The sequence below is a fragment of the Cupressus sempervirens genome, chromosome 6 (genome assembly GCF_028749045.1).
Source record: "Cupressus sempervirens isolate cs-2001-9-10 chromosome 6, ASM2874904v1, whole genome shotgun sequence".
Lineage (NCBI taxonomy): Eukaryota > Viridiplantae > Streptophyta > Pinopsida > Cupressales > Cupressaceae > Cupressus > Cupressus sempervirens.
In genome coordinates, this window is record NC_143123.1 from 669,588,228 (window position 1) to 669,605,131 (window position 16,904).

At 33.9% G+C, this 16,904-nt stretch overlaps 1 protein-coding gene and 1 pseudogene across 1 annotated transcript; both read left to right on the forward strand.

The window, feature by feature from the left end:
* Positions 1-12,423: 12,423 nt before the first annotated feature.
* On the forward strand, positions 12,424-15,125 carry LOC149553966 (F-box protein GID2-like). Its single transcript, XM_089789304.1, has one exon. The coding sequence runs from the start codon at positions 13,804-13,806 to the stop codon at positions 14,305-14,307; it is 504 nt and encodes a 167-aa protein (XP_089645430.1). The 5' UTR covers positions 12,424-13,803; the 3' UTR covers positions 14,308-15,125.
* LOC149553967 (serine carboxypeptidase 24-like) overlaps positions 14,666-16,904 on the forward strand; it is a 34,392-nt pseudogene continuing 32,153 nt past the window's right edge.

The following is a 16,904-nucleotide window of genomic DNA, read 5'->3' on the forward strand; positions in this document are numbered from 1 at the left end:
TCTTCACCAAAACTTGCATAACTTCTTCTAGACATAATATCTTGTGCTTCTAAGATTAGTTGCATATGCTAGACACTTAGTAATATCTCCTTTTGACCTCACTTAATGAAAGTACTCAATGATCTATTCATACCAACTTGATCTTTCCATTGCTCTTCTGTCAAATACCACAAAAAACTACTCTGTTGACATTAATGACAAACATTGTCATGAATATAACATATCATCATAATAATGATATAATCATGTTTCTATAATACTCCCCCATGGAAGTATCAACAACATTCATTCTTCCAATAGCTCTTGCCTATGTGATTCTTGAATTGAATAAGAAACAAATTTCAAAAGTTCTATGAAGTACAATAAGAGATTTGTTCCTAAGAGGAGGGCTTTCTTGATTTTGAAGAGTAAAGTGGAAAATGTTGTAGAGGATAGAGAATTGATATGGAACAAGGTATATGGACTAATTATTGATGATGAATAGAAAAATGAGGAAGAAAAGGATGAGAAGGAACATGTAAAATTGTACAACACAAAACATATTAATAATGCTATAAAAGATCTTGTTGACACAATTCACAATACGGTACAATAATGTGAAGGAAAAACTGAAACAGTTGTAATAGATGATGAACCATAAATGAGTATATACATAAATGTGTTGAGTGAGGAAAATGCTGCAGCTAAGCCCAAAAAAAAAAAGTGAATATCATGTACAGATCGAGTCAATACAAATGCCATCCTGTGAGACATCGACGAACCTTAATCCTATGATCGTGAAAGTAAAAGACTACTCCAAGATTTGTGCATAGGAGTCCACACAATATGTAGAATCTACATCTGTTACCTCTATTATTCTTGTTGTTACAGATAGTTAAGATCAAGCACAAGTTGGAGGAAATGATGGTCATGCTAAGTAATAGAATGTGTCAACCAATGAAGGCAAAAATGTACAAGTACTAAAACAAAACAAAAAAATGTCAATCAGCGAAATTCCAATGAGAATATTGAAGAGGAAAAGAATGAAAAGAGCCAGAATGATCAAGTGCATAAGTCCACTAGAGGTGAGAGACCAAGTGCCTCATGACCTCATATTGAGGGAACAAAGGAGGTTGTGCAACTAGGTTCCACAAGTGAACTGACTATTGATGTTGAAAATGAAAAGGATCATGCACCTAAACAATATGTGACTACTACTAAGGAGCAAAAATAAATGTTGAGCATATACATACTAAGGATATACAAAGACCGAACATAGATGTACAAACTAAAGGTCTACATCAGGCACTATCGAGCTCCAACATCCTAGACTAAAAGGGGAAGAGAATAAAGAAAAAGAAAAGAAAGTCTCCAATAGGAATTCAAAGTAAATCTGTTACACTTGAAGAAGTGATTGTGATACCTAATTGGGAAAAACACAATTTAACTTATGATCAAATGAAAACATTAATTGAGTTGCTAGCAAGAAAGGCTAAGAAAGAGGAAATGTGAAGAAAACATCAACATAAGCAGGTACTACATGAAATCAAGGATGCATTTCTTGAAACTATTAATGTTGAAAACTTGAATGAACATGCCCCTATCATTGAACAAATAGTTAAAATTGTGGACAAGTTAAATGACCTTGATATAGATATGAGAAAACTAATGTAAAGGTCAGAGAGGAAATTTGAGAACAAGGTGATGAAGAAAGTTGCAAAAGAAATTGTAGTCAAACAAGTTGAACTTTCTACTCTTGCAAATAATTTTGAAAAGATATTTCAAAATGTAAATACATTGTTTATGAAGCTATGTCATGTCCCATAATTTATGAAGGAATAAGAGATCAAATAGAAAAGATTGATGTTGATCTACAACAGAGTGGAAACACACCGGCCTTGGATGAAAGTTCAAGTTCAGTACATTTTTCAAAGTTAAGATTTTCAAAAGGCAATCAATCTAAATTGATACAAGAAGAATTTAAAATAAGGGCATCGATTACAATAATTCAAACTTTCTTGACACCTCATTTGGAGGTAATGAAAAGATATTTGAAGATTGTGAAGTATCTGATTCAGAGTTATCAAAATTTATCTATTGAAAATAATATAGTGAACTTAGCTTCCATATTGGAGATCGAATGCCAAGTTCTTGAAATAATAAAGAAAATTTTGGATACTATTTTTTCTATTGTAGTGATGAACTGGCATCACCCATTTTTGGCTAATTGCAGTATAGTTCCTAATAGCTTACTTTCCCATTAGACTTCCAACATATTAAACAACAAAGATAATATAGAAATGATAGAAAGTAATTATATAAATGCATACATATATGAAAATTTAACTTTACATTTTTTTCATTGTTTTCTATTTTCTTTTTGCCCATCATTGGGTGTGTAATGGGATAAATGAGTTTGTTTGGAGTTGACTTGTATGTTCTTGTTGTGTTGGTCTGATGTCTTTAATTTGTCCACTCTTATCATTTTAATTTTAATTTTTTTAATGCTTTAGTTACAAGGTTTCATCCTTGTTGCTTTTCATTTCATATTTGACCGCCCTTGAATGTTTATTGGTGGCCTTATATTGCATATGAAAATATAGGCAGTTTAATGTTGAAGTGACCATACTATGTGTGCTTGAGGTGGAATGAAGAAATAAGGTGGTTGGAATGATAGGAACTATATGCATGGAATGTGGCCTCTATTTAACACACACACTTCAACGTGGTCATTACCTGTGAAATCATCCTGGAATGAACATTGAATTGTTCATCCAAGACACTAGACAGTTCGACCTGTTGCCTCCTATCTAAAGGGATTTTGCTTATTAGATATCCTCATATTCGAGGTGTAAGCAACCAGACCCTATAAGAACGAAGGATTTAAAGAAATGCAATTAATCTAAATGAATGTGCATAGTATTTTAGAATGAGATATGCATTTTAATCTAAGAACATGTAAAGCAAATTATGCTAAATGTATGCATTTCTAAAACTATATGAAATTAAGCTAAGAAATGAATGAAAGATGGCAATGAGCTATGTGAGTGCAAAATGCAGTAGCAATTCAACATCTATTCAAGTTCCTCCTCTTTAATGAGGAATTATGAGTCCCTTAAATAGATTTCCTGGAATCCATCAACAGGTGAGATCAACTCAGATCGACGGTCAGGATTGAAGTAAAGATTTAGTTAAGATGGAAACTTCCTTGTGCAAGTGAAGTGAATTGTTTCTGATTTGAGTGTGATGAGCAGTTAATTGAACTTGCCATGAGTGAGAGAGTAAGTTAACTGGATTGATTCTAATTTTGAGAAGTAGGTCACTCAAAGTTTCCATTTAGAACTGAAGAGAAGATTTTGAATATATTATTTAATTTAATAAGTGAGATATGATCTCATAAATGCATTTTCCATTTAATTGAATAATCATATTCAATTAATTAAAATAAGCACACTTATTAAATTAAATAAATTTAATCCCTTAGTACATTAGTCTTAGGTGATAATTTAATTTAATAAAGTATAAACACTTTAGATTAAATTAAATTTAAATCAAATAGGTTCAATGCGACTAATATGGATAAATACTATAGGAATTAAATAATACGTATGATGAATGCAGATTAGGGTTTTCTGCATTTGACAATTAAGTCAAGTAGTGAGTAGCAAAATAAGAATTGCCTAGTGACATAGGACTTAGGATTGATTAAGATAGACCGAAATTGGTGATCATGGCAATGAGCCAATTTTGGAGTATTACAAGAACAAGGTCTTGTCTAATAGTTTAGGGTTATTACATCTACATAGGCACCAAAGGTCTTAATACTTTCATTTCAATGGCATTTGTGAACCTATCTTAGGTTGATGGACTTCCATGTCACAGTGTTTTGATTGTATCATAATTTGTGGTTGAAGTTGTAAGCCTCATTTAAGGGAAAAATGATGATATTTATCTGATTGAACATATTTTATGTTTGAATCAACATAATTCACATTTTTGTACTAAGCGACCCACTACAACACACATAAGAATCTACCAATGAGATGGATGAATTGATTTTCTAATAGTAAAGAAACTTAATATTTTATTTCATGCATATTTTAAAAACTAATTTTCTCATTAATTAGTTTATATTACACATTATATTAATTAGAGATTTTTCATTTTACTTTTCAAATATTCATTGCCATGTATGAGGGTCTAGGTGTTCAAGTGCGGGCCCTTGACAAGTCCACTAGCATCACACCTATTAGACTACACGTGTATATTAGTTCCTTTCCCCTCTATTACCATTATATAATAATCCAAATACTTGAATATTTTTAATCCCTATTTTAAGTTTAATTGAATACAATTGGGTACATCTTGTCTTCTAGATACAACATCAAGGGATGACTTCCTAATAGACGTTGTTGGTTTATTTGTGGATTCCAACATTGTAGATATGTGAGACATAACCAATGGCATATACCATCTCTTTGATGAGGATGATTCTTACTTAATCGTTATGAGGGAAAACTCTCACCCTCGTGTCCATTATCTACATGATTAATCTTTTGAGGTTGATGTGATTATGGATCCTTATGTACAAAAGTTGGATGATGTCTCTTTACCTTTAGTGGAGACATTTGAGTCTTTGTAACATGTTATACATCCATCCTCGTTAGATCCTAAATTTTTCTTTTCAATAGTTTTAGAAGGGGAAGCCTTGACATGATGATAGATGAGTAACTTTGAAATACACCATACATCTTAAGGTTTCTTCCTATAGATTAGGGATGCATCCCCTTACACCCATGACATTGTTTCTCCCGAAGAGGAGGAATATTTTTCAACACTCATGGAACAACTTCTACATTCATATTGGATCATCTTGGTGGAGGTCTCTTTATCTTTAGGGGAGACATTCGAGTCTTTGGAGAATGTTCTACATCTATCCTCATTAGATCCACCTTTAGTGTACTTATCACATTACCATCCTCACATTGTTGTACATACATCCTTGCACACTAGAGGATAATCCACCTCTAGTGGACACATGATGTCAGCTAGGGTGAGTGGTAAGTCATCTCATGCTTATCTCCTATTTTTCTTGCATTGCCTCTATATTTAGGAACATCTACATTATACACACCCATTATCATTTGGTTATTGATCATTATTGAATTAATTCAATTAATTTTTTGTATCATTTTATCTCTCTTGTTTGTGATATTCATTGAGCTTCTAGAGCTTGGCATATTCTTTCATTTCCTTAGAAAATTTGTTATATAATTGAATGTCAAGGAATCATAACACACTGGGAGGATTAAAACAAGAAGTGAAGAATAGGAAAACTAAAAATAAAACAAATAAGAAGTAAACAATACAAGAAAGAGTAGGTTAAAATTGTAAATATGCAAGTACATGAAATATTAATGAACAAAAAGAAACTGTAGAAAGGAAAGATAATTATAAATGAATTGATCAACAAGTGAAATATAGAAATAATAAACAACTCAAAGTGAATTGATACGAAGGAATCCAAACAAACTATGAGGATGTAAAACAACAAGGTATAAAAATTTGAAATGAAATAGACACAAAGGAAAAAATATAAAATGTAGGCAAAGTTTGTAAATATGCAAGTATCTAAAATAGAAATGATAAAGAAGAAAATATTAGAAAGGATAGATCCCTATAAATTAATTGAACAACATTGATATTATAAAAATAATAGGAAAGTAAAGCTGAAGTGAATGCCAAGAAATTCAAACAAAGCATAAGGATGAGCAACAACTAGTAAGGGTTTAGAAAATTAAATAATTAAATGAATAAGAGGGAAATTTTATACAGAATAGATAGTTGGAAATAAATTTGTCAACATAAAAAATATAGAAATGAGATAAAAGTGAAAGTGAGTTGAATGTTAAGAAATCCAAACAAACTGTGAGGATGTGAAACAATTGATAAAGGTATAGAAAATCATAAGTAAAATGATTATGAAGGACACATTGTTGGCATATGATGATGATAATGAAGCAAGGAACTTAATATTTTTTTCATACATATTTAAAAAATATTTTTCTCATTAATTGGTTCATATTACACATTATGTTAATCAACGTTTTTTTGTCTCACTTTTTAAATAGTCAATTCCATGTATCAGAGTCCAATTGGACAAGTGTGGGCCCCTGACAAGTCCACTAGAATCACACCTATCATATTACGCATGTATATTAGCTCCTCTCCCCTCCATTATCATTATAGAATAATCCAAATACTTGAATATTCTTAAACCCTGCTCTAAGATTAGTTTAATATAATTGGGTACATCTTGTCTTCTAAATACAACATTAGGGGATGACTACCTAATAGATATTGTTGGTTTATTTTTTGAGTCCAACATTGTAGATATGTGAGACATAACCAATGAAATATATCCTCTCTTTGTCGAGGATGGTTCTTATTTAGTTACTGTGAGGGAACACACTCACCCTCGTGTCCATTATCTACATGAATAGTCTTTTGAGGTTGATGTGCTTGTTGATCCTTATGTACAATAGTTGGATGATGTCTCTTTATCTTCAAGGGAGACATTTGAGTCTTTGGAACCTATTATAGGCCCATCCTCATTAGATCCTAACTTGTTCTCTTTAATAGATTTAGAAGGGACAACCTTGACATGATGATAGTTGAAAAACTTTCAAAGACACCATACATCTTAAGGTTTCTTCCTGGAGATTATGGAGGCATCCCCTTTACACCTATGCCATTGTTTCTTCCTAAGAGGAGGAATTTTGTTCAAAACCCATTGAACAAATTCTAAATTCATCTTGGATAATCTTGGTGGAGATCTCCTTGTCTTTAAGGGGGACATTCAATTCTTTGGAGCTTGTTTTACATCCATCCTCATTAGATCCACCTTTAGTGTACTTATCACAATACCATCCTCACATTGTTACACATACTTCCTTGCACAATAGAAGATGATCCACCTTTGGTGGACACATGATGCCACCTAGGGTGAATGATAAGTCATCTCATGCTTATCTCCTAGTTTTCATGCATTGTCTTTGGATTCAGGAAAATCTATATTATACACATCAATTATCATTTGATTATTGATCATTATTGAATTAATTCAATTAATTTATTATATCATTTTGTCTATCTTATTTTTGTTATTCATTGAGCTTCTAGATCTTGGCATATTCTTTCATTTCCTTAGAAAATTTGTTATATAATTGAATGCCAAGGAATCAAAACACATTGTGAGGATTAAAACAAGAAGTGAAGGATATGAAAACTACAAATTAAACAAATAAGAAAGAAACAATACAAGAAACAATAGGTTAAACTTTTAAATATGCAAGTACGCAAAATATTAATGAAAAAAATAGAAATAGTAGAAAGGAAAGATAATAGAAAATGAATTCATGAACAAGTGAAATACGAAAATAATAGAAAACTCAAAGTGAATTGAATATGAAGGAATCCAAACAAACTACAAGGATGCAAAACAACAAGGACATGAAGGAAACAATATAAAAAGTAGGTGAAGTTTGTAAACATGCAAGTATTTGAAGTAGAAATGAACAAGAAGAAAATAGTAGAAAAGGATAGATCCATGGAATTTAATTGAACAACAATGATAATAGAAAAATAATAGAAAAGTAAAATTAAATTGATAGCGCAAAAATCCAAAAAAAACATAAGGATGAGCAACAACTAGTAAGGGTTTAAAAAATTGAAAAATTAAATGAAGAAGGGGGAAATTTCATTAAGAATAGATAGTTGGAAATAAATTTGTTGACAAGAAAATAGAGAAATAAGAGAAAACTAAAAGTGAGTTGAATGTTAAGAAATATGAACAAACTTGAGGATGTGAAACAACTAATAAAGGTAGAGAAAACCACAAGTGAAATGAATACAAAGGAAACAATGTTGGCATATGATGATAATAATGACTTTAAAGAATTTTTTTTCATTGATGTCAAAGAACTGTATGGGAAGATTAAGTTAGTTTAATAGGTGAAGAGGTAAAGATAATAGGTAAGCAATTATATCTTATCGAAGAATAGTAGTATTCTATCAAAAAAGAAGAGAGTTGTCAAATAAATATAATGCTATCAATCTAAAGGAAATCTACAAAGTTAATTGGTACAAAGGCTTGGAGGAATCTAAATAGTACATGTGACATGTATGAGTCTCTTCGGAACAAAAGAAAATCATTAGAGAACTATGTGTTATCAAAAAGCAAAGAATTGATTAACATGTAAAGACTTTAGATGATGACAGAGAAGATCAAGCTTATTGTGTTATAGCCAAATTCACTAAATTTAGTCAAAAGTAAAATGGTTTACATAGAAAGATGGAAGAAGCAAAACAATCTATTGTTATGGTTTATTATTATTTACTCTATTATTTTACTATTACAAGATATCGGTAAACTAGGAAAAGGTTACTATCAGATAATGTGAATTATAGTTGCATGTTTATTAAAAATTTGAATTAACAAAACACACCTTTCTAACAAAAAAAGAAAGAATAGACAACTGGACATGCATTGAATAATGAGGATAATATTGAAACAATAGAAAAGTAAAAGTGGATTGAATGTCAAGGAATCCAAACAAACCATTAGGATGTGAAACAACCAGTAAGGGTATAGAAAATTGTTAGCAAAACAATAATGAAAGAAACAATAGAAAGGATAGATATCTGAACATGAATTGGACAATAAGGATGATATAGAACAAATATAAAGTACAAGTGAATTGAATGTTAAGGAATTCAAATATAATGTGAGGATGTGAAACAACCAATAAGGATTATGAAAAATGAACATGAAGAAAACAATAGAAGTGATAGATTAATGGAAATGAATTGAAGAACAAAGATAATAGAGAAATAATGGAAAACAATATAAAACAACAAAGATAATATAAATTTCAATTCCTTTTTATCTATACTCCTCGTTGAACAATAACATTAATGGGGTTAGAGACCGAAGTATTACCGATCCCCTTCTTCATAATGGCCTCATGCTTCTTATTTATGAGGACATTAAAGCTAACAATGTAGGGAAGTTCATTGAGACCAGGCTTGCTAAGGGTGAAGGAGATGATTCTAATGAGTTTGAAGATTCCTCAGATGAGGAGGACAATGATGGCCGTGACATTGATGAGGACTCTGAACTGAGCAAGAGTAAGAAGAAAATTTCCAAAGAGAAAGCTTCCAGAGTTCAACTACAAAAAAGGGTTACCAAAATTCCTCTGGGTAACCCTATTAAGTCTGAAGATGATCTCAATTCTAGCAAGGATGATATGGACATAGATATGGAGGTTCTATACACTGCAAGGAAGACAAGCTTGGCTAAGAGACAAAGGAAGTATGAAAATACCAAGAAACCCCAGAAGAAGAAAAGAAGGGAGTCGTCATCTGGGAATGAAGAGGAGGAAGGTGAGGAGATGGAAACAGAAGGGGAGGAAGAGGCTATGAGAAAGAAGCCCAAAGAAAAGAAGCATCCAATTCAAGAGGAGACTATAGAATATGTAGAGGACAACGAACACAACCCTATCAACAATCTTGCCCTGGGAGACTAGTAGGAGTATGAGAGTCCCACCAACTCCGTGGAAGATCTGATGAAAGATAAAACAGTGACGGTTACTGCCTTTATTAAAGGAAGGGTGGAAACTTAGAAAAATATGAACATGAACATGGATAAAATTCGCACGAGCATAGCCAGAGAAACTATCAACCTACAAATTCATGAGGACCTGAAAGGGAGGGTGGAATCCCAGAAGCTCATCAACCTCGCAATATTGATTATGAGTAACTTTAGCAAGGAAGACAACATCAATGTTCTCAACAGTGCTAATAACAACGTGATGGACAACTTTAGGTCCATTAAATGGTTTTTCCACTAGATTGTTGAGATTAACGAAAGAATGAGTTTGCTAGAAGGAAAGAAGACCACATGGGAGGGGGAGAGTAATGACTCCAACCAATATGTGGACCTTGGTGCCTTCTATGGCCTTGAAGCTAAAGTGTTGGATCTTACAAATAAAGTGGATGCCTCTCAAGTTACTCTGTGGGGCATAGCTAACCAGAGCTACCATATCCTGAAAGCCTCCAATGAAAACCTCAAGGCTCTAATTAGAATATTGGAAGGCATGTGAATGGAAAAGGAGATGATCATTGTAGAAGAAGGGGGTGCTGGAGCTGAGATAGATGGCCCAAGGAGAAGGACTAGAGCCAGAAAGAAGAAGAAATCTCTGGTACAACAATGAGGCTTTCCTAGTTCTATTTTCCTAGTTTTGTTTGTCTCTTTTGTGTTGTATTAGGTTGTTCTTTTGTTGATGGCTTTTCTCGTTGGACTTTTTGGTTGTTGTCCTTTTTCTGCTCCATTTTCTGTTAGCTTGGTCTTTTAATGTTTTAATCTCTTGCATTGTAAAGGTTTTCAGGGACCCTTCAAAACCTATTTTCTTTATAAAAAACAAAGATAATATATAAATAATAGAAAGCAATAATAAATGCATACATACCTGAAAGATTAACTTTGATTTTTGTACACTGTCATCTATTTCCTTTTACTTGTCATTGGGTATTGAATAAGATGAATGAGTTGGTTTGAAGTTGACTTGTATGTTGAAAGATTGTTGTGTTGGTTTAGAATCTTTAATTTGTGTACTCCTATCAATTTGAATTTTGATGCCTTTTATTTCATATTTGATTGCCTTTGAATGTTTATTGGTGATCTTACACAAGTTGTTTTTGAAAATGTAGGTGGTTTAATGTTGAAGTAACCACAAGATGTACACTTGAGGTGGAATGAAGCAACGAGGTAGTTGGAGTGATGAAACAAGGTCTTGTCTAATAGTTTAGGGTGGTCACATCTACATAGGCACTAGAGGTCTTAATATTTGCATTGTAATGACATATGTGTACAAGTTTTGGGTCAATGAACTTCCATGTTGCAATGTTTTGATTGTATTGTAGTTTGTGGTTGAAATGACAAGCCTCATTTAAGGGTAAAATGATGATATTTATGTGACTGGACATGCTTTGTGTTTAGGTCAACAAAACTGACATTTTTGTGCTGAGCAACCCACAATATGATTATATTTATATGATTGTACATGTTTTGTGTTTAGGTCAACACAAGTGGCATATTTGTACCAAGCAACCCACTATAACACATGCAAGAATCTGTTAGTGAGACATACGAATTGATTGCTCAGCAATAAATAAACTTAACATTTTATTTCATCCATATTTTAAACTAATACTCTCGCTAATTGGTTCATATAATACCATTATATTAACCCTATTTATTTTTCTTTACTTTTCAAATGATCATTACACATATTAGGCTCGAGGTGGTCAAGTGTGGGCTCTTGACAAATCCACTAACACCACACCTATTAGGCTACAAACATGCCAAGACAAGTCACCATGAACACCAATAGTCATTCACTTTTTTTCATTTTCTAGTTTTCTTGATTGTTGATTGGTCCACTTGTTCAAAAAGTACTATAACAACTATTGGGGGTCTAAGTGGTGGGTATTGGGCGAACATTTTAAAATAGTACTTTTAGACCACCTTACACTCTACGAGTTCTACCAAGAGCTTCCTAAATGTGGAAAAGCCAAAAGGTTAGCTTTAAGTGCTTCACTCACCTACGAAGGTTCACCAAAAAAAATTGACAAAATTTGATGTACGGATTAGGAAATGTAGGTGCACGAAGTTAGTCCGAATGGCTACTAGGTTGTTTCCCCTATTTGCTCCTCTCCCTTATATTATCATTGTAAAGTTATCAAAAAAGTCTTAAATATTCTTAAACCTTATTCCAAGTTACTTCAACACCTTGGATTTGATATTAAAAAATTAAAAAAGTTAACATAAAAAGATGATTATAACCTCATCCACTAGTCAAAGCATTACTTTAATCACCAAACTTAAAAGACCAATGATGATTTTTCCCAAACATTACAAAATACTAGACAACTAATGATACCAGCATAGACAACTAATGATACCAGCAATTTATAAGAAAAAGGATAATAAATGGAGCCGACTGGTCGAAGAGGGTGGGTCGAATTTCAAATTTGGACGCGTGATCTCCGGGTGAAAAAGCCTTGGAAAGAGGGCAGTGTTTGCCTGGCCCGTATTGTATTAATTTTAGACGATACGCTTTCCTGCAAAAGACAGGTAGTTGATTAGACATACGTTCCATCTCATATGCAAAATTTCCTCACTTTGATTAGACGTACGTTAAATTGCGTACAATACCACAACATACACATGTCGACTGCTCTCTCTCCCAACTGGAGTCATGTGAGGGGAGTTAATGGAGGAGTTAAACGACAAGTCGGTAGCAGCAGAGGTTGGTAGTTGCCGTGTGTCATCTTGTGAGCCCTGGATTTCTCTCCACAGATAAAACTTTGACTTGCCCATTTTGTTTTTGTTTGTGGGCAGCCTCCTCCTTTGCCCGTCCAATCTGCTGACCACTTGTGCCGACACAAGAACGAGTAAAAGAAAGGAACTTTCCCTTTCCCTTGTTCTCGCTTCCCTCATTGCCCTAGCTATGTTCCCACCCATTTTGGGCCGCCTTTCTTTCTTTCTTTGCCTCCATTGAAGGATTAGGGTGCTCCTTTTATATGATCCTGTTGAGATTGAGGAACTCTCTGTATCGATTTCTTTCTTTTCATCAGCTTGGGCATCCTTGATTTCTTTTTCTGCATATTGGGTTCTCTTTCTTTCTTTCATCTTAATCATTGTAGCCATCTTTCTCATTGTCTTGGGCTTTCTTTCCTTCCACCATCTTGGGCATCCTTGATTTCTTTCTCTGGATATTGGGTTCTCTTTCTTTCCATCATCATAAATCATTCTTGCCCTCTTTCTCATCATTTTGGGCTTTCTTTCCTTTCATCATCTTGGTCATCCTTGGTTTCTTTCTCTGCATATTGGGTTCTCTTTCTTTCTATCATCCTGATCATTCTTGCTCGCTTTCTCATCATCTTGGGTATTCTTATCATCAACTTCAGTGTTGGGTATCCTTGCTTTGCATCTTCTTGGGCATTATAGGTTTTCTTTCTCTATTGTATTCTCTTTCCTTGTATCATCTTTGGCATATTTGCTTTCTTTCTCCGCCTCCATTAGAGGATTTGGGTGCTTTATCAAATACTTCCGAGAATTCTTGCTTTGTTTCGTTGCCTCCATTAAAGGTGTTTGATGCTGGTCCATTGAGGAATTTGGGTGATCCTTCAAGCTCATTTTAAATGCTCCATTTGAGTTTCAGTGCCACTCTATATTGATCTTGGATCTTCTTTCCTTCTTTCTTGTTCACTATACATATGAGACTAAAGCCATCACATTGGGAATTCGTGCTTTCTTTCCTTACATAATGGGCTTTCTTTCTTTGCATCATCATGGGCATTCTTCACCTCGAACATTCTTGCCTTCTTTCCTTAATCATATTGATCATTGGACTTTCTTTCTTTGCGTCATCTAGGGCATTCTTGTTTTCTTTCTTTTCATCACCTTGAACATTCTCGATGTCTTTCTATCATCATATTGGTCATTGATCATTAGATTTTCTTTCTCTGCATCATCTAGGGCTTTCTTGCATTCTTTCATTATATCATCTTGAACATGCGTGCTTGCTTATATCGATCATTGGACTTTCTTTCTCTGCATCATTTAGGGCATTCTTGCTTTCTATCTTTGCATAAGCATTCTTGACTTTCGTTGCATCATCTTCTTAGGTATTCATTCTTTCTCTACACATTGGGCCATCATCTTGCGCTTCTTGGGCGGGCTTTGCATGATCTTTTGCCATGGCCCATGATTTGGAAACGATGAAGAAAACGAATTGTGATCAGGTGGTTGATAACGTGGACGCCATGAATGAGATCTTCAAGCATTTGGACGCCCATAGTCTGGCTGTGGCGTCTTGTGTGAGTAAACGGTGGTACATGGCAGCCATGGATGACAATTTGTGGGAAGTGATCTGCACAAGACATTGGCCTGCTTCAGGGATTTGTATTGGCCGCCTCAAAAGTGTGGTCAATGTTCTCGGTGGATTCAGGCGCTTGTATGCCAAGTGGTTGCATCCTATCTGCACAAGACATAAATCTGCTGCATCCAATTCCAATAACAACAACAATAAAGATTTGGACAACAATGTCGTCTGGACTGCAGACCAAGTTCAGCTTTCTCTGTCTCTGCTCTCCGTTGAATACTTCGAGAAACTCGGCCCATTTGCAACTGCCTCCTGCCATGGCAATATCTCCACACCACGGCCGTTGCACAAGGTCCACAGTTTTTTGCACATACCATGACACTCAAGTCTTACCCATTTCCATTAATTGTAATCCATACTACTTACCGATCTTGTGCATTTCTTCTAATGAACTCTCTTCTGTAAATAGAAATCTGTCATTTCACTTACAATTCGTGGGGGAAAAAATCAAGTACTTTTGTTGGGGAAAGCAAATTTCTTCTAATAAATTCTCTTTTGTTGGGGAAAACAACAACTTTCAGCCAACAAATCCCTGTTTTTATGGCAATGGCCTGCCTAATCTTGATTTACATGGATGATCACTGTTTTTCTTTGGGCTTATTTTCTATGGCATCATACTTTCTGGAAATGGATTGCAATTCCAAAATCATGCATGCCGTGCCGTATAGCATCTCATAATGGATTTACAGATTGTTGTTTGGGATTCTGCTGCGTACCAAACAGTAGGTCTCATTTGTCTCTATTTCCACTTTTCTTCCAATGGGACAAATTCTGGCAGACGTCAACAAAAGAGGAACCTTGCAATTGGCCATGAATGCTAAATCCAGCTGTGGGCGGCGCCCCCAACACATGGACTGTTCTGCATTGATGTGATGTGAATATGGCAGACGCCTTTGTGTATTGGACATCTCCTTTTTTTCCAAATTTGTTAACAAATAGGGGAAGAGAGCAGCTACATATAGTCGCTCAATGTAGAATATTGGAAAAATACTTCTGGAATGTAATTTGTCTTTCATATGTATGTTCAGCCCTTGTCTATACAGTCTCGTGTATCTCCTGCTTTGGTTCAAGGCTCAGCTGATGCTAATGCTGTTCTACAAGGTTGTCTATTTTATGTATTATAAATTTATTTTTTTATATCTTGTAGTTCGAAGTTTCAACTGTTATTCTTCCTATTGTAATTTGCTTTTTTTTTTCCAATAAAAAAAAACATAACAGATGTCTTTGTGCATTTTGGATATTTCTTCCATTTTTTCTTGAATTTGTTAACAAGAAGTAGAAGAGATATTGTAATAGAATTTCCCAAATTTGTTATAAAGTAGGGAGAGAGACCTGGAGTCTAATAACTGTGATAGTTTTGTTATAATTACCTTCACTTATCGGTCTTAAAGGATCGGCAACAAAATACAAAATACGACACTAATACTAATAGCCCATCACACATGTACTAATAGTTGAGATTTGTGCATTACTATTGTCACATTTCATTAACATTACTAGGACATATAATCATAAGCAAGTATTTTTTTTCAAAGTGCTTCTGGATTAGATTGTATGTAATTTTTTCACATCAATGTTGGGATCACACTCCTACTCCGCAGTAGTGAGGATGAAGAGAGCATCAAAGAAAAGCAAGAAAGAAATATGCCCTTGTGCATTGGACATTTCCTCCATTTTTTCTCAAATTTGTTAACAAGTAGGAGAAGAGAAGTTGCAATAGAATTTCCCAAATTTGTCTTAAAGTAGGGAGAGAGACCTGGGGTCTAATAACTGTGATAGTTTTGTCATAGTTACCTTCAATTATCATTCCTTAAGGAAACCAAAAAAAATACAACACTTATGCTAATAGCCCATCACACATGTACTAATAATTGAGATTTGTGTCATATTTCATTAACACTATAGGACATTTAATCATAGGTAAGTTTTTTTTTTTTTCATAAGTGCTTCTGGATTAGATTGTCAGTATTTTTTTCACATTGGGATCACACTCCTACTCTGTGAACATGAGGATGAGAGAGCATCAAAGAGAAGCATGAAAGAAATAATGCAGATTTAGCAGGGAAGAGAATTCACAAGTACTCGTGTTTTCTGAGTGAGCGACTATTGGAGCATGAACATAGTAGGTACTGGTGAATGTTTTGAACTGACACTTTTTGACCTCTTTGCCTTCTACAATTACGATCTATAAAAAAAATCTGCCGAGTACCCAAAAAATTGAAACCTCTTTGCCTCCTGCAATTATGATTAAGAGAAATCTGCTGAGTACCTAAAAAATTGAAACCTTAATTATAAGCTCTTCACTCACCTACAAAGATATATTAAAAAATGATTTAAAAGTTCTAAATGTACCAAGTCAACCCAGACAACTATTAGATGTTTTCCATATAGCCATTATGGGAACGTTTAGTGTATTATGATAACAGTTCTTGATTCAATAAGTTGTAATGGATAACATATGCGTCTGCATCAGGAAAAGAAGGCAGAATAAAAAGTAAGACATCCCAATTGGATGGCACATTTTAGCAAACAATGAAAAGGTAACACAGGAATGACAGACGACACAGTTCCATTTGCTTTTAAAAATGAAAAATTGACTCATAAAAACTCTCATGACTATTGCTTTGGTCTGAACAGTATAATGGGATGCTCAGTAACAGTAAGATTTTATATTAATCTATGTACAATTCATTTTTCTCCAGTTTTATGATAATGGATCACCGAGTGCCATCTAAAATGTCGATTTGCACATACACAAGCATACACAGTTTCTATTATTATAATCCATCTATGAAAAAAACAAGCATATATTATAATCACATTTAAATTCTGATAATCATACTGTGAAAAACTCATACCATCTAATAAAGGAACCGGCTTTCAAACTAGAGGCATTTTTACAGTCGTTTCAGCACA